This window comes from Tympanuchus pallidicinctus, unplaced genomic scaffold, assembly GCF_026119805.1.
Source record: "Tympanuchus pallidicinctus isolate F22 unplaced genomic scaffold, pur_lepc_1.0 scaffold5, whole genome shotgun sequence".
In the NCBI taxonomy this organism is placed as follows: domain Eukaryota; kingdom Metazoa; phylum Chordata; class Aves; order Galliformes; family Phasianidae; genus Tympanuchus; species Tympanuchus pallidicinctus.
In genome coordinates, this window is record NW_026294769.1 from 34,411,608 (window position 1) to 34,437,460 (window position 25,853).

At 41.2% G+C, this 25,853-nt stretch overlaps 1 protein-coding gene across 3 annotated transcripts in view; it reads right to left on the reverse strand.

Annotated features, from left to right (window-relative positions):
- Window positions 1-25,853, reverse strand: part of GAREM1 (GRB2 associated regulator of MAPK1 subtype 1) — a 100,361-nt gene that overhangs the window by 58,723 nt on the left and 15,785 nt on the right. For 2 of the 3 annotated variants that reach the window (XM_052704509.1, XM_052704508.1), the window contains exon 2: window positions 20,669-20,809. In XM_052704509.1, coding sequence (XP_052560469.1) covers window positions 20,669-20,809 — 141 coding nt within the window. Of the gene's footprint in view, window positions 1-20,668; window positions 20,810-25,853 lie in introns of those variants that run through there. The other variant, XM_052704510.1, reaches the window with a different exon arrangement.

Here is a 25,853-nt window from a genome sequence, read left to right on the forward strand (position 1 = left end):
AAACAATTAAAAATGGTTTCACAGCTCCATCTCCTCCCCTACTTGTGCAAGTATATTTTAATTCGGAAGTTGCCACTTAATACTTTAATTAAACTGCAACCAGTCTTAAGCCATAGGTGAGAAGTTTCTGAAGTTAGATAACCATTTTTTCCCCCAGGTGTTCTGAATCACCTTTAGCACAAGGCTAGAGTTTTTCACACATTGTTTCTGAAAACCAGTGTCTGGAATTGTTTTTTAAAAAAACTTCTGAGCATACTAGCTTGTAAGTTGAAAGGAATAAAATCTGGACCAACCACCCTTCCTGTTAAAGAAACCTTCTATTTTCTGTTGAAGAAAAAGAAGTAAAAAGCTCGCCAACAAAAACTTCCTAGCAAATCCACAACTGACTTTTTAAAAGGATCGTTAGGATCATTTATCTTTTTATTTATTATATTTAAAAAAGGATAATATTCAGGTGGCCAAGAAGGCCAATGACATGCTGGCTTGTATCAGGAATGGTGTAGTGAGCAGGACTAGGGAGGAAATCCTGCCCTTGTACTCAGCACTGGTGAGGCCTCACGTTGAATACTGTGTTCAGTTTGGGGCACCTCAGTACAGAAAGGACATCGAGGTGCTGGAGCAGGTTCAAAGAAGGGCAACAAGGCTTGTGAAGGGCTTGAAAACGTGCCCTATGAGGAGTGACTGAAGGAACTGGGACTGTTTAGTCTGGGGAAGAGGCTGAGAGGAAACCTTATTGCTCTCTTCAAACACCTGAAAGGTATTTATAGAGAGAGCGAGGTTTTTCTCTTCTCACTGGTGACAGGATGAGGGGAAATGGCCTCAAGTTGCGCCAGGGTAAGTTTAGGTTGGATATCAGGACAAACTTTACAGAAAGGGTTGTTAAGCACTGGAATAGGCTGCTCAGGGAGGTGGTTGAGTCACCATCCCTGGATGTGTTTAAAAACTGTTTGGATGTGGTGCTCAGGGACATGATTTAGCAGAGGGTTGTTAGAGTCAGGGTGGTATCATCAGGTTGTGGTTCAACTTGATGATCTTTAAGGTCTTTTCCAACCTGAGAAATTCTATGATTCTAAGAAACTATGACTACAACTTAATAAATTTTGCTTTCATAAACTTCAGCTGTATTATTTAAGCTCTCATTAGCTAGATTTTAGTACTGCTTAAAACCTTTGTCAATATGTTCGGCATAAGGCATGTCGTAACAAACTCCTATGTGAAATCTACACTTTGTGTAAGCAATAATATACAGATCAAAGGCTTCTCACTGGCCAGCCCCAGCAGAATGAAGAAAAGGGAAGGGTACAGAATTCAGTATTTTTAGAGGAAACTGATAATCCAGATGAAAGAAAAATGTCATAAACCAGACTCAAAGCAGTTCTGATACAATACTGTCAGCAGACAATGTTAAAATGCAGACTGCAATCCTCCAAGAACTCAAAAAATGGCAAATGGGTGTAACTTAAACACACCAGACATTAACAGTTTAATTTGTGGATGAAAGAAAAGTTCCAGCCCTTACAAGTAAACACATCCACAAACAGATGCCGTAATAGGAACAGTTTTGCAACACAAGATAATACTAATAAAACAGGAAACACGGTTACAACATCCCCTCTTGTAAGCGTCTCGATTACATCATGAAGTTAGGATTATAAATTACTGCTTTTACTACTTCCTGCAGTGATTTACGTTCCGTTTACTGAACTGAAACCGGCACATGAGGGCTCTGTGACAGGTGTCCTCCGCCCTCGCCCTCTGGCAGCTGTGTCCCTGTGCCAGCAGAAGGGCAGTGCCTTGCACCAGCTGCTCCAGCCCAGGATGGCTGTGCAGATGAGGCACAGCTGGGGCACAGGGCTGGAGCTCAGATCCAGTGCTTCCAAAAGCCATGGCTACTTGCGAGATGTCAGTGGCTGGACAATGTTTTCCACTGCAGCTACATGATGGTTTTGCATCTACATCCACTAACACTCTGCAACTCAGCACCAAATCTCACAAATATCGCCCTCTACTCAGATCACAGAATCATAGAAGCACCTGGGTTGAAAAGGACCACAATGATCATTGTGTTTCAACCCCCTGCTATGTGCAGGGTCGCCAATTACCAGACCAGGCTGCCCAGAGCCACATCCAGCCTGGCCTTGAGTGCCTCCAGGGATGGGGCATCCACAGCCTCTTTGGCTTAACCTGTTACAGTGTGCCACCACACTCTGTGTGAAAGACTTCCTCCTAATATTTGACCTAACCCCCCCCCGTCTCAGCTTAATACCATTCCCCCTTGTTCCGTCACTATCCACCCTCATAAATAGTTGTTTCCCCTCCTGTTTATATGCTCCTTTCAAATACTGGAGGGCCACACAGTGAGGTCTCCCTGGAGCCTTCTCTTCTGCAAGCTAAACAAGACCAGTTCCCCCAACCTTTCTCCACAGGAGAGGTGCTCCAGCCCTCTGATCATCTTAGTGGCCCTCCCCTGGACCTGTTCCAAGAGCTCTGCAACAAGAACAACACTCCGTCTTACCTTCATATGGCTGCAGCCACATATAGCTTCTTCCTGGAAAGCTCCGCAGAGCTAACAAATCATAGGAAACCTGCTGACACTCTGGACATGAGCAGGCTTCATTCTAACTCAAAGCAGCCTTCAATGCTGTATCCCTGTAATTTTTTAGGGAAATACTAATGACCTTAGCCTAAATAACATACAAGTCTTCTTAATTGTACAATGAAAGAGGGAAGCGTTGAAGCATTCAAAGTGGCCAAAAAAAATATTCAGATTTAGCAACTATTCAAAAAAATCATTAAAAATTCTGCTAATTCATAAAAGCATAAAGATATTTTTAAAACTATTACTTTTCACAGTTTTCTTAAAAGGTAAACATTACAGTATTGAACTTGCAGGACAATCTGAGTAATTTCAAAACAAACAGGAAAGAACAATTTAAAAGTGACTTTGCTATATTTAGGAATAGCACAATCAATACAATACAGACATCAACTCCAAAAATATAACTCAGGTCAGTCGCCAACGCCTGAAGCAAAAACATACAGGAAAAAAAAAAAAAGAATTCAATCTGAAAGTATAAAAGTTGCAAAGCTTTTTTATTGTAATTTTTCCAAGTGTTAAGTTCTTTCAGGGGATTTTTACCCAATTTCTACACAACCATAGCAATCTCTTAGCAACTTTTCATGTGTTTGCTTTAGTTTTGTGTTAGATAACACGAGGCTGTCGTGCAGTTAAAACATTCAGGTGATACCACATGTGCTCACAATGACAGGAAAAAAAAAAGTGTCTTCTGAGAACATAACCCTGACTGCAGCTCTAAGAGAGATGTTACATCATAACCCAGATGCAATCAGATTTCTGATAGGTTTGTAAATCAGTCGGTTGTTTACAATACTTAAAAGAATACTGGTATTGACACAGATTTGGTTTCCACATCACATCTGCAACTGTTTGCAGACAAAATTTTGTTATCTATATTAGTTGGGCATTCTGGAATAGTCAAGCACTGTATTTGTTAAGTATCCTCAAGCTGTAATTCTGAAAAATAACTCCAAGTAACTCCAGAAAAGTTCGTGAATGAAACAAAAAAAATACCAAAATCTCCATGGAAAGATCTACCACCAGACTGAAAGAAGTCTACTGACGCCCTTCAGTGAGACTTCACATTTACTGTCTCAAGGACTTACATATCAAATACATTCCAGTCATGATGAAAAATTCTATGAATTTACATGGCCATCAAAGCAAGCTACCTATGTAAAGCAAAAATTCAGGTGTAGTTTTGTGGGTTTTTTTCCCTGAAGTAAAAAGGTGTACAGAATTCATCTTTACCAACTAGCTTTTATATCTGCAATTGCATCCACTGGAATGGAAGAATAGAGAAACAACAGGCGAGTGCATCTGTTTCTAAATATTTGATTGGATATGGTTTACTCTGCAGCCCAATCCTTACAAGATGAAGTACTATTAGTAAATAATAGAAGTCATTTGTACTTGCTGTTGCACCTCTTCTTTTTAGTAGAAAACACATTTATATTGTTCTTTACTCCTATGTTTCCTAGACATTGGAGCTGTGAGTAAGGAATCTAGATGCAGTGCTCCCATGGCTGTGGGTGGTGGGGAATGAGTAATTTGGTATATTTTAAATGCCCTGAGTTTGTAGGTAGGCATTTTTTATTGTGTTGCCATTCTATTCGAACTATATTTACCATGAAATCAGCTAAACAAACGCATGCATACTTTCTTACCTGCATTAACTACATGCTTCCCTATGTACTAGATTGATTTATATGACATTTATATGACATTTACTTCTGCATGGATAGATATTCTTTTGTAGCCTTCAGATCAGTTTAAGTTGCAGTTTAAGGCAGTACCTTCTTAACTCTTACTGAGAAAGATTCACACTTCAATAACTTCTACCTGCTCTCATGGCAACAAGCCCCTAGGTCCATGGCAGTTCAAATAGCTACAAGGCATCCATTCTCATCACTTACTTACATTTCTCAGGTTTTGAGCCACAGTAGTAGCAGCAGAATTGCAGAGAATACAAGTATCTTTAAATAATTAAAAGTAAACTCTTCTGAAGAGCCCTTAACAGTAATCTAACTCTGCTCCCAGGGAGTTCAGTAGTACTTCTATCACACTTAGGAAAAAATCCATGGCTCAGCTCAGGAAACATTACATACTTCTGCAAAACTACTTATGAGAGAGAGAGAATAGAGAGAGCTTTCTTCTAACCCAAAATGCCAGTTAAAAGCTTGGTCTAATCACTCCCTGATGCTGCTTGTTTCCTCACTTACTTCAATATTACCCAGAAGTTCTGACGTGAAGGATGAGGCGTAACCGTTCTCCTACGGAAGGAAAAGAATCTCTTCCAGTGAGGAATTACCAAGATGAAAGACTAATGAGCTTTTGACACGAAAACTATAGTTGGTGAAGGACTCCCCAGTGAGAGCTAGAAAGTCCTGAAACTACAAAAGTGATTATTCAAGACAAATTTCTGAATTGCAGCATTTGTTAACCATAAGCAAAATTCATTTGTGAAACTTGTCTGGCCTAGAAGCTGTGACACGGTACAGCGTGTGCAATCATGCAGTGCAGGGCTGTAGCTACATACAGGGAACAGACCTCAAATATAAGAAATCGCCACACACGGTTATTTATATCAATTTCAGAAAGAAAATGTTTGAAGATGTAAGTACACGTTTATATTCTTTTTAATGATTCCTCACATAAAAGGAAACATCTTTACAAACATTTTTGTTTATTTAGTACAAAGAATTCCTGGATGGGAAACCAACATTTATAGCAACACTAGTCAAAGTGTTCTTAGTTCCCAAGATCAACCCTCCAACCAAGGAGAACAACAAACAAAACACTCATCTGCCAAAACCAGCCAAAGTCATTTCTATTGTTGATTTCTTTTGAAGTCAATGATACTGCAGCCTAGGGCAAACATTAGCCAATCAGATTCCACCCTGTAGTTTTCCAAATACCATCCATGCGCAATTTTGAGCTTTTTAGCCATCTAAATCAGCCTTTAAAAAGAGTTTGCTTTTAACTGATCCAACTGAGCTATGATTGTGATCGAGTATTACTCAAGGGCTGCCTTTCCAAATGCAGCAGTTGAAATTTTGAATTCAGCTTTTGAAGAGCCAGAATTACAGCTGTTCAAGATAAGACTGCAATCAATAACCTCTCCATTCTCCTCCACATTATTTTATAAATGTGACTAAAGATTGCTGTGACTGGACCATTAAATTGAAGTATTAAAAAAATAAAAATAAAAATCAGTGCTACCCATCAATACACACAACACTGACCATGGGTTTCTATGATGCCAACCTCCCAAAAACATAGCTGTTAACTTATTTCTAAGAACTTCGAATAAAAAACTTAGAATATTTTGCTATTAATGCATTTCAGGATTGCATTCAACTCCAGGAGTCCAAAGAACTGTAGTTGGTTTTTTTTTTGAAAGCTGCATATAAAAAAGAACCGTCTTTTGTCTGAGTAACCACAGACACCAAAAATTTAAAAGCCTGTTTTTATGTTGCATTAAATTTATCCTACCCTTTTACGGATGAATTTAGGACAGTGCAAATAAACTAGATTCCTGAATAGCTTATTCCCAGAAAGAAAAGAATCAGTCACTATTGTTACTTTCTACTGCTTGACATACAGCCAATAGGACGCATCAACTGCTTATTCAACTTACCTTTCTATCAAAGTGTGCGTTCCCCTTACAGTGGAATAACAAACTTTTTTTTATAATAATTAAAAAAAAAAAAAAAAAAATAGTAATCCCTGCACACATCCCAGCAAAGAGCACTGCTCAGCTCAGCTACACTGGCAAAATCAGTATTGCTTTTTCAGTTACTTGTCCATGAAGGAAGAGTGAAACTTCCTTAAGAATAGATTTACCTATGTTTCCCTCTCCCCAAAATATATATAGTGGCTATTACTCACACCTTACTACAGTAACATGACTTGGCAAACAGAGTGCCAAATGCCATCTCTCCCCTCACCCCATGCTGCAGAGCTATAATTGGGCACCAGCCATTGAAACAGAAAGGGTTGCGTGCATACACACAGCTGGCCCATGCCCAGGCCAGGTTGGGGAGGGAGAGCTGGGCAGCATGCAATAGTCACGGTGCTAAGAAGGCCTGCAGGGCTGCAGATTAACAGCTCCAAAAAGAAAAAAGAAACAGCTCCAAAAGAAAAACAAAAAACAACATCCAAACATTGCTGGCCAGCTGAAATCTTGTACTCAGATTTCAGCCTGGTCTGCCAGCCACCAGACCTGGTAGCATCCAAGCAGAGCTGTGCCACTCCTCTTCCACTCTGCTTAGATAAGAATGGGCTCAAAGAGGTTATTTTAAGCTGCAATAGCTAGTTCATATCTTATCAGAAGGGCTTGATGTGCACAATCATTGCTGTTAATTGCTTCCCATCCTCTTCTGAAAGAGCAAAAAGAATTTTATTCATGGCACCAGGAGATAGAGCAAACAGAACCGAGGTAAAGCACTATATGTGCTCTGTTGCTGCACTGTGACAGTGAACTCCAGCACTTCTCATTCCTCTTGCAAGAAGTCCTGCTGAGATATGTCTGATGGTTTGAACCATGCTTCTCTTTTTCTTGCAGAAACGTTTAACCTGGCCCTTCCTTATTGTGACACAGGGCTCAGCTGTGCTCAGTGTGGCAGCACTGCTTAAAGCCGCAGCCTGCAGAAGCAGCAGTCTCTCTGCAGCTATGAGTTGGGTATTTGCACACAGGAGGTAGCGAAGCACTTCACTTTCTGAACACAGACCCTAAACAGCAGGAAGAAATCCTAGGAACCACAGCAGGAAAAAATGGCACAGCTGTACCTGGGATGAGCAGCACAGTGGCAAGAAAGTACTTCTCGCTTGCTACATACAAATTGCACTTTGAGAACAAACCTCAGATCCAGTACCAAATGTGATTGCCACAGCACTGAGTAATCCTCACTGGGCAAGGTTAAGTGTTGAAGGACAGCCTGACCTTGCCACAAGTTCATCTAAGAAGGAAGTTGGGCATAAATAACTGGATATGTTGTTATTCACATGACTCCTTGTGCAGCTACACCTTGGCACTGGACTGCTCTTGGATCAGTCAGACAGCTGTCACCAGCAGCACAGACTGGTCACAGTAAATCTCACGCTCCCAGACTAGTGGTACCTACGGCTTAGGAACAATGCTCTCCCCATCAATCCTCCACACCCACTACTGTCCACTGAAAACAATATTTTCCATTGAATGTGCCATGAATTAATTTTAACATGATTTTATACAGCAGCTCCAATCACACTCTGGCCTTTAGACTGATGTGACATTCAGAAGTCAGACATTATGTCACTTATGTATCATTAGAAAACTCTGGATGCTGTGAAAAGGCACACAGGGTAACAATCACCAGCAAGAGGTAAAAGAACAGGTGCTCCCGCTCCCTAAACTACATTCTGGAACATTTCCTTATAGTTTGGGTAAGAAAGTGTGGAGAAAGGTAATGCAAAGCTTTGTTTTCCTGCAACACTTCATTATGACCTGTGCCCCCATTTCTCCAAAGAAAACCTACCAAAAGGTTGCAGGATTTTTTTTTTTCCTGACAGTAAGATGTTGCTCTAACACTGTGCCACACACAAACTGGATGAGCAGCCAACTGCTGAGTGGGAGGCTCATTAAAAAGGGCCATTTGCTTGCCATATGTCTCTTTCTTCTGGACGAGACTAATTCTAGTCATTAGACTTTCAACCAGAAATACAAATCAGCAAAGCCACTCCTTTGCTAAAATGGTACCAAGAAAGAACCCTCAGACCCATCACCTCCTCCTGTTCTCCCCACCCAGAATGCTGTTGTTGCCTCCTGCCTCACCCGGCATCATCACCTCCTTTTCATCCTTCTCCCTCCCCAGCACCACCATAGCATTTCTCCTGCTCGTTCCCACAATCAGTGCAACGACTGCAGGAGGGCAAGCTGACTGAGATGCCTGCTTGCTACTTCAGCCTGAGAAAGCAACACAAACATGTCTGCTCCTGACCCTACACCCAAAGCAGCCCTGTTGACCTCCAGCCCCACAACAGCATCTTCAGCAGTATAGACACCACATCAATAGAGAAACACAGGTAATATACAGGCAGCCATAGGGCCTGTGGCCAGAATGGACACACAACCATCACCACCAAAAAACGCATCTTAGGATTTCAAGTGCAGCTCTAAGCCTCTTTTTTAGAATAAGGTAGTTTTTCAGATAGGAACATACGCACACAAGATCTTATTATAAATGTCAGCCTCTTCTATTTACATCCTGTTTTAAGACATTGACAGCCTGAAGTCAAATTCAGGTTCTCCATCAGTTCTTAGTTGGCAAGTTTGTCTCAATTCATGTTGTTTCTATAGCAACAGTCCTCCTGAAGATCTGAAAGCGTTTCACAGAAAGACTGGATACCACCACCAGTCACAAGAAATGGCCAACTCACCCACCTACCACATCAGTGCTTAAGGGGGGGTGTGGGAGCAATGGGATAATAAATCAAACTCAAGAGTTTCTCATTGCACAGCAGTCACACCACAGTCCTTGCCCTCTGCTGTGTTTGAAACACACCCCTCACAGCAGCTAGTTCTGGGTTTCCAAGTCACCCTCACAAGAATCAATCAACTCAGACACTCAGGTCAAACACAGCACTATTTTATTTTGGTCAATGCCATGTGTATAGCAAGTGTCATAATATCTCCCCTTTAAGCCCTAGTAATCAACAGGAACATAGCAATTACAAAACTGGATTACACAAGCCATCCTTTGCACCATCTTGCCATTTTCCCTATCAACTTCAAAAGCAGTCCCCCTTGCCCTACACAGCCCTTATTTACACTGCAGAGGCCCATGACGTATTTTATCAGATGGCTTTTCCCAGTTGCTACTTCCTCCTGCACTCCCTTTTCTCTACAGATACACATCTCACACTTGTGTTTACAAGTTTATTAATGAAAAAAAAAAAGAAAAAGATCCGCCACAAACAACAAACAAACAAAACCACCAACTATTATTTTTCTTCTGGCAGAAGATGACAAATGCGGTTTCCATCATTTTGATGAAGACCTTCAAAAACCTTCAGGTGTGATCATGCATCCTAATTGCTCATTCTCTTCTTCCTTTCTCCTGCACACATGCAGTCACTGTGACAAAAATTGGACCTTGCACATGAAGAACTGGTCCCCAGGCACACTGGGAGAGGGATCAGGTGAGCACCAAAGCTACAACAAATGGACACAGCCAGTGTGAGCTGTTCCAGATACCCATACACAGCCACCCCAGCTAACTATTCTTAGTCTAGCACAACATGGAACCTGTGTGAGGTGAACCAGAATTAGTTAAACCAGCGACAAATATTTAAAGAGTGCTGTGAAAGTAACTCCTTTGAAAAACTTTCTTAGCAGCTAGATTTAAAAGGTCTTGCTCTACATAGGGTATGGCAGCTCACCAGGCAGCCATTCCTCATTTGGGGACACTCATGAGCACTATGAGCGTATTCACATATGCTCTGTATCTTTGTCCCAACTTTGTCTGCCTTCAGGAATAACCCAGGCACTCTGCTTCACAGGGAAAGCTGGGTCTCAGCTGCAGCGAAGAGAATGGGTAGGAGAAACAGAACTTCATGGCTGCACCTGATGCAAATAAGGCACAGGCTTCTGTTTCCATCTATTCTAATTCTGAAGGACCTAAAGCAAAATACCCAAGTTTCTTCTAGCCAGGTAAAAGTAGCCACATTACCATTAAATAGCTTCCACCCCTTCTCACACACACTGAAATGAATTAAATCCTTCCACCTGAGAATGGAGTCTCTGCACAGTCATTCAGAAAAAAAAAAAAGCCATTTCTTCCACTCTGAAGTTTCAAAGCCCACAGAAGTACCATCCCCAGACTGACACAGCAAAATTATCATATTGGATCACAGGCTAAATTAAACGCACAAATTACATTCCCTATATAAACAGACTTATGCATGGCTTAAATAGCAGGGTTTTATTTTCCTGTTGGCACCAATGGGTACAGTAGCTCAGCTGAAGCTTAAGATGTCTGTGATGTCAGTCGCTTTAATAGGCAGCACTGACGTGACTGGCTTTCGTTCCCAGACGTGAAGTGTGCTGGTTTCCATGGGGAGGATGCTGCCTCAAGAATTCCTACCACACTTCCCATCAGTTGCTTTGCGCACCAAATACCAGCTCCAGGGAAAAAATGTCTGCTCGGGCATCCAAAAATTCACAATATGACATCATCCCATGCAGCACACTTCCCCACGGCTATCCCCACAGGGAAACACAACCTATATGGAACCCTGCTGCAGACTCCTGTCAGCTGGGTTTGTGTATTTAGGGAAGCGAAAGACACTGGAAATTTCTGCCTTACTTGTTTGCCACTAAGCTCATACAACAGACACCCTTCCAACTCTGAGGAGCAAAAGGACACTCAGTCTGAGAGATTTCTTAGACTAATCAAAAAGCCTCATAGCAATTTCTTCCCCTCCCAAATTCCCATGCAGATTTAGAGGTGGCTGAATAAAGTTGGTTTGTTTTTTTTTAAGGGTATGCAGTAAGCCGTATCAAAATCCCCTAAACACTAAGAGCTGCAACTTTTCTCCGAAAATCTTCATCTGCTATTAGCACACGCTACAATCCATGTAAGATCACGAGTCACGAGACAGTCAAAGTGGGGACTACACCATTCTTTGCAAGAGTTTTATAGCAGTCACTTGTGCTCCCTTTTTTCATTCTGCATCTATTACTGTTCATACAAAAACACAAGACCCTACTTCACACACCAGAGTTCAGGCTAGCAAAGAAAATCATTACCATTATCAACTATCAACTTGAAACACACCAGTTTTCAGCTGGAGCAGTCTTATAAAAGTTCAAGTTTTGCAGAGAAGAGAAGGCATGTAAGTTTTGCTGTGCCCTTCCAACTGACTTCTCTTCATTCTCTTCTCCCATCAAGAGTCAACTCTGAGGCCAAATGGATCATAGAATGAATCACAGAATGGCCTGGGTTGAAAAGGACCACAATGATCATTGAGTTTCAACCCCTCTGCTATGTGCAGGGTTGCCAGCCACCAGACCAGGCTGCCTAGTGCCACATTCAGCCTGGCTTTGAATGCATCCAGCGGCATCCAACAGCCTCCTTGGGCAACCTGTTCCAGTGTGTCACCACCCTCTGAGTGGAAAACTTCCTCCTATCATCTAACCTAAACCTCCCCTGTCTCAGCTTAAAACCATTTCCCCCTTTTCCTATCAAATGATTATATTAGACCTGTTACAATTAGGTGAGTATATGTATATGCGCATGCACACACACCCTTATAAAAACAGATAAATAGTTCCAGACTTGCAATTACAGACTACAAGCTAATAGATCCTCTCTGAGCTCCTAATTACCCATCAAGCTTTTTAACAGTATTGTTCTCTACCTCCCTACAAATCTACTTTAGGGCATGAAAAGATGAAGCAGCTTTACACTTAATTCATACCTTATTCCACAGACGATGCCTGAAACCAGACTGTTCTTCCACCTATCCCACTTCCAGGATACAGAAGGGAGGTACTCAAGCAAAAAACATAGGGTCCTGCTTTACAGGTGTGTCTTCATCTCCAGTTGTCCTATCTAGAAACTTCTGCAAGTACAGAAGTGCCCATTCCTGCCCTAGCTTCACTGGCACAAGCTTTCAGTGCCATACCATTCAGGTACATCCTCCCTTATAATGCCTTAGGTTGCATCTCATGGAAGAAGAGAATATCATCCTCTTGGAAACACAGGAGCCATATTCCCCACTTCCTCATAGATAGGACATTCTCAAGTGGTCAGAAACATGGGAGCAGACCAGAACCTCAAAAGTAGCCCTAAATAGACGTGCAGCTCCCAAGGTGACTCAGACTTATCCCTAGAGCTTCCTAGCAGTTATGTCAGGCAGCTTTTAAGAGCCTTCTCCCAAGCACTTCACCCCAGTGCTCCACCATACCAGCCAAGAGCTAAGGCAAAACAATTCAAGCAACAGTGAGCAAATCCTGCATAATTTAGCCCATCTCTTCTGAGAAAGCGTTTTCTGGCTGCTATTCAACCTTCCTTCAATTACAATCTTTTTGAAAGTCTTCCTCATCAGTTAATTTCTTTTGTATGAGCCTCTAGAGCTTATCTTAATTGATGCAACTGCTATCAGCTTCTTTGCAAACAGAAAAAAAAACACCTTACAGTGAATGCATATAAGGTCACAGCTGAATTTCAGCAGGCTGCAAATTTCAGCAGACTTGGTGTAAGAGCCAAGAACCATGGAAGTCTGAGAAGAACATGTGATACTTCAAATCAGCAGCTATAAAACTACTAATTTTCCTCTCTCCTCCTACTTGTTGTCCTTTCTCACCAATAAAACAAAGTTCTGTGCTGAAGCAAATCTTAAGCTTTTTAACAAGGGTAAGGTTGCAGTGACGTGGAAGTCAAAACAGAGAAAAGTAACTGTGTCTAAAATCATACATTCTTCTGCCAAGTACATCACTGAGATAGCACTGAAAGATACCAGGCAGCAGGACTGAATGCAGAGGGGAGCTTGAATGGTTGAATGGAGCATCACCAGAACACTGAATACAAAATCTGATACTTCCACTGGCCTCTGAAAGTTGAGCAAAATCTGCAAATTCCATAGATAGGAGACTCCCAAAAATCTCTCCTAGACGTAAGGCTGTGAAAATATACAAATGAAGAAGTCTGTTTTTCAGTTTGCTGATTTTCCTTTATGAGGATGATAACTTTAAGAAAACTGGACACCACAAAAAAAGGCTGACTCAAGAGCTGTGAAGCTGTAAATACGTGAGAAGACCCTCAGAGGCTCAACCTGATAAGAGTTGCACATTTATTTTTTGCCAGAATCTAGCTAGACTTCAGCCACCTCCCCATACAGAAAGGTATTCCTGATCTATAGCCTGCATCCTAGGAAGCTACTAGCAGACAATCCTAGAAAGTAAGTCCTGTACATACTCAGAACAAACTCCCTGAGCTCAGGACATACTACTGGTGCTAGGAGAAATTCCGGTCAGCAGGCAAGCAACAATAATTGGAAAACATGCACATATTCCGTAATAGGTTAAAAAATAGTACAAGAGATTCTCCAATACAGATGAACTTACAGAAGGGGAATATTTAATAAAACTTATGTAAAATGCTGCTACATCATCTGACTCAGCAATGGTGGGCAGGGGAAAAATGAAGGAACAGGAAGAATATGATTATGATCCCAAAAGTGCAAGAGAAATAAGCAATTTTTGCCAGCATTTCCAGTGCCTGCATTTTTATCTTATGATTTGATATTGAGCTGTAGGCCAGCAGAGATGCATCTGCCAAAGTTTAAACAGACACGGGAACTGAAATAACAGATAGGGCCATGGGGAATGATGGGAAGTCTGACATCAGCTAAACTTGGTGGTAAGTTTATGGAAGGAAAAAGCACCACACAAATTAAGAATACAGAGATTTGTTCATGAATGGAAGAGTAGTCCATCCACTGCTTTCAGGTTTTAAAAATCCAGGAATATGAAGACAGTTGCCAGACAAAGCCTTGATTCCTGTGAACAGAAAAACAGCTGGTGGTAGCAGATGAAAAAAAGGAGTATCACAGAACAGCTTGGGTTAGATGAGACCTTAAAGCACACTCAGTTCCAACTCCCCTGCTGGAAGCAGGGTTGCAAAGCACCGAATCAGCTGCTCTGTGCCTCAATCAACATGGCCTTGAATGTCTCTAAGGATGAGACATCACCAACTTCTCCAGGGAGCCCGTGCCAGTGCCCCACTGCCCCCTGAGAGAATTTCTTCCTAACATCTATTTTAGATATCCCCTCTTTTAGTCTTAAACCATTCCCCTTTGTTCTCCTACTATGATACTATGTAAAAATTAGTCTCTCTCTTGCTTATTAGCTCCCTTAAAGTACTGGAAGGCTGCAAAGAGGTTGTCCCAGAGCCTCCTCTTCTCTATGCTGAACAAGCCCAGCTCCCTCAACCTTTCTTCATAGGAGAGGTGCTTCAGCCCTTTGATCATCTTCATGATCCTCTTCCTTTCACCAGCAATCACCTCCCTCTCCCTGCTGGCTACTTCTCTTTTCATGCAGTCCAGGATACAGCTGGAGTTAACAAAAAATGAGTAGATAAATAGAGATTAAGATGTGGTCACGTCCCCAACAGAGAAAGCAGGGAATGACAATCCATGGACAATTTAAACTGCTTCGGACATTACTATTCTTAAGATTTCTGAACTATGGAGGGAACCTGTAACACCCAGGCACTGTTCCATGACAACACCTCTAAACTGATACTGAAGATACATTTTTTTCATGGGGAGAAAAGTCTTGCAATTCTCAGGAAGCTTGACAGAATCAAGTGGTTAGTGTTATAAACATCGTTCTGCATGAAAACTATGAAGGCCATATGCTAGTGGCAGCGCTTTTATTAACAGTACACATGAGGTAAAACTTTCACCCCTCTGACTGCTTTTAAGATTTAAAAAAAAAACCTTTTAAAGAAAGCACAACAAAAACAAAATTTAAGAGTACCAGGGGCTAAATATGGGGGCTGTTTTCTGTCTTGGGTTTCTTTTGAGGACATATATTCATTAATCATTTACCAGCCCCTACACATGACAGCCCGCAGTCTTTCAGAAACACTGAATTCAGGCTGTTTTGTACAGTCACACAGCACAAAAGCCCTAGGAGAACTATGTGATAGTTGGGTGCCAGGTAAAGTTAAAAGCAAAACACAAATTAAAATGCAAAACACATTTCATATCAGGGAGTGGTGTACCTGTTTGCTCGAGAGGACTCACCTAAATAAGCTCTCTGCTCCAAAGCAGCGTCCCTCCCTGCTTCAGATCTCACTCACTTCTTTGAACTTTAAAGTTCCTCCACCAGAGCTGTGCTCCTTCACATACACAAAAGAGCAAACTTAGCTCTTCACAAAACCATAGTTAATTTGTAGTGAGGTAAAACTCAGCAAAAGGGCTCTTCATCTACCTCTACCCTCCCTAACTAGCAGATCCCCACAGAAATGAAAATACTAAGCTGAACAGAAGAAAGTAAAGTACCCCATCTCCAAAGTAATATAAGTTGGCAACAGCTACTATAAAGTCACTGAGAACGAGCATTTGTTTGCCAATATAACGTCTGCTCCTCTCTCCAAGGCCACAAGGTAAGCATACTCTGAAAAAAGCTAACATACTGCTAAACATCTAACAGTGTTCTGCATTGCCACTCTCCTACACATCTCGGATGGAAGAGATACAAGGGCGATCAACAGCTGCTGTTGCCAACATCTGAAGACAGATGGGAGATGCCATACTTGCACCATACTTCAGCACCCTCCTCCGTTTGTCCAACTTGTGAGTATCCCAGAGCAGGCAACAGTGGGACTGCTAGCACTGCATAGTTGTATTAGAGACAGGAGATGGAAACTGCTGCTGCTGCATGCTATTAATGTCTCCTGCTCCTCAGCTGCACAGGCAAGTTCTCTCTTGAGAAGACCCGCAGAGTGTCTTCCTCCTCGTTAACAGGATGCAGCAAGGAACAGGCCTATCAGGCACTGCTCTGTGATTAACAAATCCAACTAGTAGAAACAGGTTTCAGTAGGATGTTCATTTACTGGTTCTAAAAAGCAGAGACAAGATTTCTGACTCATTCTCACCAGCTGCCCCACCTGGGGAGGGCTCACATGACAAGGTCTTATATTTCTTCATTTTAAAGACATTAAGAAAGCTATTGGTATACTTAGGTAAGCAACCAGACAGGGCACAAGTGATTGCTCTGTATTAGTAATCAAACACCTTCACTTTGTGGCTGGGAGGCATGAGGTCACAGGAAGAGTATTTCCAACACCCCGGATATGTTACAACAGGGTACACCCTGCAATAGGGTGTTACTTTCTAGTGTCTTAATAGAAGTATTTTCTTTACTAGTTGATTTTCTTTTCTAGTTGCTTCACATAAACATACCAACAGTAGCACTGATGCAAGAGCTGTTTGCCTCCAAACCCTGGACAAAGCTGATTAGAAAAAAAAAAGGAGAGAGAGTGTCAATTTTATTTAGACAATACTAACAAGCAACAATACTAATAACAATCATTTAGAGGGAACAGCTTTGCTCTTAGGAGGGAAAAAGCCTCCAACAGACACCACAAGAGTGGAAATAAACTATGAGTGGCAAAACAGAGATTAAGTGCTAAAAGCAATAGTAAGATCCTGTTGCGAAGTGATTAAAAACTGGAGCAAATATCTGGGGCAAAGGAACTCCAATGCTGCCAACTCATCCCAAAGCATTTTTTCTATCACTGCATCTGCTCTGCTCACAAACAACAGTACAGCCTTTGGAAGAAAACGCTGTGCTACACAGGCAACATTGAAAGCACACTGGCTTGCTGCACAGCCCTTTGAGCTGCTTTTCCTGTACTGCAAGTTTCAGAAACCACAGCCAGCTCCATCCCACTGCAAAGCATTGATCTGCCCCCAGAACAAGCTGCAGTCAGTCACATAGCGCAAGCATACACAACTGCCAGAACTCAGCCTCTTCGGTCAGAGCAGAAGATCTCTGTGGCTTGGGCTGATAAAACCTCCCAAACACTTTTCTCAGTTTCAAACTCTACAACTCTGGAATGTAACACAAGGGTTAGAAAACACCTGAGGGGCATGGTGTTCAAGCCCTGTGCTGAAGGCAGCTTCAATCACTTTCAGTTATGGTAGCATACATGTGAAAAGCAGTCACGAATGCCTGCATCTTTCCACACAGCTACAGAGGAACATGAGACATCACCTCCACAAGAAGCAGCACAGTGAAGTTTAATTCTGCAAGATATCAAATTCAGATCATACCATATTTTCCAGAGGTTACTGAAGGAGACACTCATCAAGATAATGTTCACAGCATGGCCTAAATCAAAACCAATGGCAGCATTTGAAGAGTGTAGATGATGCTCACTCTTTTCTAGAACAGAAATTTGATATTAGGAATATAGTACCAGAAACACAAAGCTAGCTCAAACTGAGAGCAGGTAAGATGTATTTTTTAGATGTATCAAATGTCAATAAATAGGCCCTGACAAAAGGAAAGGACACTTGAGTCTGTAAGCAGCAATGGTTTACTTGGGAGGCCTTTGACATCTGCGTTCTTATCATAGAATCATTAAGATTGGAGAAGACCTCTAAGATCATCTAATCTCTTACACCAAGACAGGACACTATCAGGACAATAACTTTGATCTACTTTTCATCCTAAGTACAAGATGACCTCTTCTGCTGTGAGAACCAGAAATACATTAACCACTTGTTTTTGATTACATGAAAATTTAACTCAATGCTACATTAACTTTAGCTAAAGAGAAACAGACTGGAAAGAGTATTCAAGAGAGAATACTCTAAGACTAACAGCTGTCATATGTGAGTGTTATCTGACAGGAATAGTAAAAATTAACCATGTCAGACATCCCACTGAACAGCAACAAACAGGGTAGTAGCTTCCTGCTAGCAGTACTACAGAACAGAGGTTGCAGTAATGAGATTTCACATAAATGTAAAATACAGCCTTTTCCTTCTTTAACTAGGCTTTATTGCATTTAGGTTTAATAAGTGTATCAAAATCTGATTTTATTAAGTAGCAAAATCAGATTTATGCTATACTAGTATTCATATATGCAAGTGATGACTTTGCAGTATGTAAACACAAACCTCAGAAGAATAAAATCAGTTTCAAATTCCCTTTCTATTCAACAAGAGCAATCAAAATCATGCTGAAATCTGCTACTTTAAAACTTCACAGTGGGGGGAAAAGAAAAAATTTATTTCATTAAAACTGAAAAAATCATTTTCATGAACAGTTATGTTCAAACTCCGCAGACCTTTCTGGATAGCAGTATAAGAAGCAATGCCAATTACATGTTCACAAAATTGTCTTACTTGACAGAAGTTTAAAGTTACTACCTGGAAAAGAAGCAGCAGCAATACAATCCAAAACTTGTCAGTAAATAAGTAAATACGTCCTCAGACAGCAATGAAGTTTACAAATAAAATCCTACCTGTAAAACCAAAAACTTAGGGCTGACCTCCACAAATACAGTCTGTCAGTTGTTCTACTTGTGTGTTCTACAAAGATGGAAAGTTCTTGGATGCAAATGGAGAGCTGTGCCAGCAAGTTCCTAGGGCCCTGGCCAGCTGAACAGCCTACCTTTTGGCAGCAGCACATCTTCCTCTGAGAAGCTAATGATTCTGAAGCGCTCCCATCGCCCAGACTTCTAAACTGCTTACAGCACAGCAGATGCCCAAGGTAGTTCCTGAGCTGGAAGTATAACTGCATCAGGGAGTACAAGTCTAACACTGAAGACTGTCGTCTTCACATGGGGTTCTGAGTTACAAAAGCATGCCATGAGGCACAATGCAGCGCTGCGCTGCCTCACGCAGCTGTATCAGGCATCATGTCAGCATAAATTTGTTTTTTGGTACACAGAAGATCTCTCAAAATGCTTTTAGATGTTAGCATCCAAGCACTAGTTTGAAGTACTTTTCTAGCTAAGCCTTCACATCCTTATATAAGTCTCTCCTTTCTCACAGCTAACCTATTTCACGAGCTCTGACACTGCAAGTTAGCACCCATCAGTCTTGTGAAGTTCCCTTGGCAGCAGAGTCCATCAGATATTTACTAAGTAGCTTTACTAAACAGCAATTTGTGAACTTGCCTGTATTTTCATCTCATTAGTGAGGTGTTAACGTCACGGAACCTTCTAGAGATGATTGTTTGACAGCAAAATGCATTCTGTCAACTACATACACACCCTCGTCCTGTATCGTAGGGGACAGGTTTTGAATTTATATAGACATCTTTAAAAATTAATAACAAAGCTTAAGAAACCTTTTAAGAGTCCAATCTTCCTCCATGCCAACAACCAGGTTATTTGCTGCTCTCCTTCCACAGGCCAATGAGGATTTTATAAAGCACCATTCAGTCTGAAGGAAGTGAAGTGTTTATCTGGCCATGGCACTGAAGTTTATGGAGTCAGGAGATATAAAAAACGCTGTTACTACGAACAAGCTCTAGAAACTACTTATACTGAAGAAGTTAAATGTTAATGTCATTGGTCTGAAATTTTCAGACATCTTAGAATTAAGCTTCCAGAAGTCAGCTCAAAAAAGGAACATTAAGTTCCATCACTGCAATATGGTGCTGTTGTAGCAGCACTGTGATTAAAACATCTCAGTCAACTCGTGTACAATTCAGCCCGACCTCTTTACAGCGGGATTTAAAATGAGACAATAACAGAGCTATGTAGATTACTCAACTGACAAGTGGCTATTCAGAAGACAAAGTGAAAGCAGAGTACTAAGCCCACATACTTCCTTTATAGCCAGCTCTTTTACTTACAAAAATTTTAAAAGCTCAAGTGTGCATTGTAACTGCAGCAGGGTAGGTACTTCCCATTCATTTAGTACTGTTCTATTTAGCATGTGAATAAGGATACTAAGCAGTGAGAAACAGTACTAAAATAAAAATGAATAAAATACTTTCTTTGGAAAGTAAAGCTAATTTTTTAAGTTACAAAATAAACATTGATGAGCTATATATCTGCCATATATCTAACCATACTTGCCTACTTTGAACAACGGTACTACTGCATCATCCAAAAAGGCAGACAGCAACAAAGAACTAATGAAAAGCACCAATGTAATACTGCACTGTTGTTCTGAAAGCTCTTGGGCTTTCAACACAGAAACATTAAGACCTCCCTCCAGCTTGAGTATGTAATTAAGTGCAAACTTCATTCCATCTCTGACTGATCATTTCAAAGCATTTTCAAACTTCCCCTACCATGTTCACAGATGACAAAGGCTGGCAATTTGTTATACTCAAAACTGAGATTCTTCTACATTGCTGTGCATTCTGTCAACATGCTGCCCAATGAAACATCTGTTTAATAGCCCTGGGTGTATATCACTATCTCTTGAGCTCTGCAGTGTTACTAAAAAGATAATTCACAGTCACTGATACTGAAGATTTAGTTTCACTCTACCCACTAAAGTGATTAACTTAAGTGGTAGGCAATTCATTCTCTTGAAATTTGTTTTTCAGGTTAACAGCAGCTTTACCTGCATAATGTACAGGGATTTCTATCTTTGGCCCTATGACGTAGTGGCCCTCCTCCAGACTGTGAGCTGTAATTGTTGTCCACTGCCGACACGAATGAATCAGGAGGTAATCACTCTCTCGAAGGCCTTCTACAGTTTCTCCTGAAAAACAGACATATGATTTTAAAATTACACTTATTGTCTACAGAATTAGGAAGACTTCACAATAAGCATTGTGTTCTTACTAGTATTTACTTTTCAGAAATCCGGTTTAAATAAGTTAAGAAATCCAGTTAACTAAGTTGCAATTCTAAACAGTACTCATTTTGCAAGGTAAGCACTTTATCTTAAAGAACACAAACATAAACCAACCCACTGTCTGAATACAAAGTACCAGAGATGTGCTGTTGATCATTCAGCAGTGGCTTTTAGCTTGCTTTTTCAGATTTCTGCTTAAACAGATTTTTCACATTCCTCTTTATGTCTGTCTATCTTACTTAATACACATACTTGAGAGCTCTTAATCTTTAAATAAAGGAAATCCACACACAAATCAGTTATTACACTTTGGAGGTATCAGGAGAAAAGCATATTTCCATACGTTAAAGGACCAGCACTTCACTAACCTAAAGCCACCTAAGGCCAAATTCTGCTTGTCATTATTAAGCAGCTGAGTACTTCACCTGCAGATAGAGATTTCAGCTCTTTTTATCCCTTTGCAAGCTACTAGGTAAATAGCTATTCCTGTGCAAATAAACTTAATCCTATTGCTTGTGAAGAAAAAGTTAATACACTACAATCATCACTCACAGCAGGCTGCTCTTACATTCATACAGTCCTGTTTGTACACATAGAGAAAACAGCCCTCCTCAAGGTGTCCTGAAAGCAGTCAAACGAACTATCAGCAACACCTAGCAGACACCAAACACAAGTCAGAATGACCAGAGAGGTTGCGGAGTCTCCTCTGAAGATACTTAAAACCTACCTGTACACTTTCCTATGTCACCTACAGCAGGGAACCTGCTTTAGCAAGGGGTTGGGCTTGATTATGTCCAGAGGTCCCTTCCAACCCAAGAGATTGAACCCAAGAGATTGACCTCACGTGGTCTACTGCCCCATGAGCTGTTAAATCCATTTAAAAAAAGTATTTTGACAGCAAGCAGGCACACTTTCAAGTAGGCACAGCATTTCAAGAACTGGTTTCCAAGTCCCAAGGCAGTCCAGCCAGGCAGGCAGTCTGCTAAGCACCAGCTCCTACTCACTGACTTCGAGCATCTTCTGTTCTCTGCTCAAAAGGCAACTCACAATAGGCACAAAAATTCTCTTCAGCTTACTCCAGTGAACAGTTATAATTCTGGAGGGAAACATAATGATAATATATGGTCTATTTGAAACTCAAGTTTCAGTTCAGAGTCTTAACCTCATGCTTTCTATAGCCCATGGCAACAAGCAATTATTCCATCCCACAGCAAAATAAAAACAATGACACCTAAGGGAAGAACTAGTATTTTACTAGTTTCATTGACAACAGCAAACAGATTCTGAAGAAAAGCCAAAGCACCGCTGATATGTTCTACTGTGCCTTACAATTTGTAGTTATAATTTCAGACCATTACCTAAAGAAAGCCCGAATTCTACATCCAGGATTTGCAGGGAAATAATTACAGTATTGATCGTTCTTGAGGAGTCTGAGAAAGATGTTTTCAGTAAAAATAAATAACATACACACATAACAAAAAGGAGCTTCCAGTCATGGCTCACAAGCCACGATCTGTTAAACAGGTTACTCCTAAAACTGGGTGGGACAGGTGAGTGTAAAAAGGTATTATGAAGGCAGGCCCAATAGTGACTACCTAATTAACTCTGCAGCTGGAAGTAGTAATTTTTAAGCAGAGTCTTGGAAACCACAACTCTTGCTACAACAACCATTCCCTGGAAGAGATTAAATTGGAAACAAATTCCGTATTTCTCTCTGGAAGCTGGAGCAGAGCAGAAAGGTGGACGTACACAACAGGCAGGCCTGGCACCTGCATGTCCTTTGCTTCTGTAGCCTAGGGTGAGTAGAGTTCCTGGGGTTGCTTTAGACGAAGCTGCTCCTCGTAGGGATTAATGGATTAGCAAAAAACCTGGCTAACAACAGCCTCCACACTATGGGGAAATACAAGGAAGCATCAAATATGAATGAGAACAGCATGTGGTGATACACGTTCTTTCTAATTCCTTCCACTGACTTGTCCAGTGCCTTTAGACCAGCCTCCTCTCTTCAGGCTGGGGACACGTTTAAACCAGGCTACGCTTCTCAGGATCTGGCCCAAGCGCACCCAGATGCAGCCCTTCATACTTTTCCCAGCAACCCCTACCTTGCAACACAGCCACATGCATCCAATCTGATTTTCCCCCATCTCAGTAACACAGGTTATGCAAGCCTTTCATTAATCACATTTTAGCTATGTGGGAGAGAAGTCAGCAGCCTTCACATCCACAAACTATGCATCTTGGCTCTCACCTATTCAACATACTCCTACACTACTGCTTACATAAAATCAAACTCCATGAGAAAACAGAATACAGGTCACTCGTCTTTACTAACAATTTTGTCTCCTGTGATCAAATATGGATTAGCTGTATCTCGCCCTCTCCTCCCCACCCCAAATGCCTGCAATGTAATTATACCACTACAAAGAATCTACAGGTAAATACTTGAGTTCATTCTTTCCCCTAAATAAAAGTCAGAAGCAAGGAATTATCACGTTTCCTCACACCTCCCTAAGTCCATTACACTTTTCCAAAGCCTGAGTCAACTTTATTCATAATAATGCCCAAGACTAAGAAGCCCATGCTTTGCTAACAGCACGTAAATCCTAATAAAGCACTGACACCCCTCCTTACCTTACAATAAAAGCCTCACACCTCTGAACGGTGAAGAAAGCCAGCGTATTCCTAAGCAAGCTGTCATCCTGTGAGCACTGTGACCAAGACACAGGCTACGTCACCACCCATCACTGAAGCAGTGCTTTAACAGCTACTCGTGTTCTTTCTCAATCAGATATTATCATTTTTTAGTTACATGATTGGCAAAACTTCATATCCATGCAACTCTTAAGAACTACAAACAAAAGCCCGCTGTTGTTCAAAAGCAATTGCAGAGAGAATGATGACAATGAAAGGAAAATTCTTCAAATGTTGGTAGTTAAAAAACAAGAAAAAGATAATTGCCTAATCAAGATTCTTATGCTTATTAAATGCCACCTACATTAAATGCCGATACTCCTTTCACAATTCTTTCTAGTCTTAGAACTTGTAATCCAATCTTGGCTCAGTCACTGTGCACATTCCAATTTCAGATGAACAGTTAAAAACTGCAGCAAGGCCAGGAGCAGGATACCTCAATTTACAAGCTCAGAGATGAATTTCTGTTCTCACTTGCTGTGTTCCAGAACCAGATGAGAAAATAGTGGCTGGCTATGCGCCAGGACAGAGCTTATCCATGGCAAAGCCATGGCACACAGGCACACTTCTCTTGAAGCAAGGACTGACATCCCCATGAGCTGTCACTACCACTTCCTGAGAAAGGGCACTTGCATTTCTCAATTCTCAAACATCTAAGGTAAAGACCCCGTTATAACTGTAGACGTTCCAGTTCTGAAGGCACTGAGCTCTCCCATCTCCTGTTCACCTCCTAGATCAACAATTAAAGCTTGGCCCATTCATTCCCATACAAGAGAATTCAAGATGGTTCCACATATTCTCATTTGCCAAAGATAGAAGTGACTTTTCAACACCAACCGCTAAAGAAAAATAATGAAAGAAATGGAAAAAAAACAAACAAGACAAACTTTCAGGATTCTCATTCTAGTTTTGAGAAGCTGATGTTCAAGTTACTGCAAAACATGTAGACCAACATGACTCATTCACTCACAGAAACTACACTGCTAAAAATAAGCAGCCATCTACAGGAATATAAACATTTTAAAATGCCACACACTTTGTCATCCTGGTTAAGAGTTTGTATCACTCCCTTAAAGCCTAAGCTTTGTGTCTAGGGAGATAAGAATAGAAAGAGGAAGTCCACACAAGGTTCCAGCAACGTAACAGATACCATTCGCACATTCTAGACGAACTGGATACCATCTCCTCCTGCCAGGAGGATGGTTAGGGAGACATTCCTCTTATCCCATTCATTACAGAAGACTGTAAAGAGAACTAAATGCTGTCCCTTGCACGTTAGATCAAGCAAGCAGAATTTGTTCTTCCTGGAACAAAAAGAAAATACAGAAAACTAAACTCATGTCAGAAGTAAGATTGCTGCTGTGAAATAGCTGGTGAAGAAGATGCCTGCTGAACCCCAGAGACAATTAATCTAGACTTCATACCATGTGTTTTCATCAAGTCTGAACTGTCTGCAGCCAGGTAACAGCTGCTGCACAATTAAGTGCATCACCCAGGCTTCCTTGATGAGTTAAGCAGGTGGTGGGCTTTAATTATCCCACCTAATGTTCTAAGTCACATAACAAATTATTACAGAGGAAAACCTCAGCAACATGAGAAATCCTTTCAGTGGACACTCAGCCAGGTAATTACAAAAGCCCCACACAAATGAGTAACTTCAACTTTCCTCCCACTCAAGCTTGTACTAATGCTTGCTAAGAATGAAGGGTTAACTTGAGGAGCAGCAGAGGCAGCTGCCCAGGCAGGTGAGCTCTGTGGAAGGAGCAGGAAGACCTGTCAACACGTGGCTGGTCTTAAAAGGGAAGACAAGGGAAGACTAGCAGACAAGGTTTGCTTTGCAATGACCAGAAGCTAACAGAAAGCAGAGTGATGAGAAAAACTGGAGAAGAGAGAATTGAGGTTCTTATTTATTCAACATGGTATCACAGCACTGGGGAGCCTTCCTTACTTATGTGGTATCTGCTGCACAAGCAGCAGATTCTTTTCCCGGCTGAGGGCCAAACAAGCCATGCATTAAGACACACCTCAACATCATCCTACAGAAAGCACAGCTCCAGCCAGGATGAAATGAAATTATAATCCATTCTTAATAAAGACAGTATTATGTGTTATGGCCTTCATGGCTCTGTTCAGGGAGACATTTCAGGTCAGAGGGAGGTCACACTGCTAACACAAATAAATGCCAACACTGCTCTTCCACATTAAAAGAAAGAATCTGTAACACTGTACACTAGTCAATTAGTAAGAGTTGTCTTGT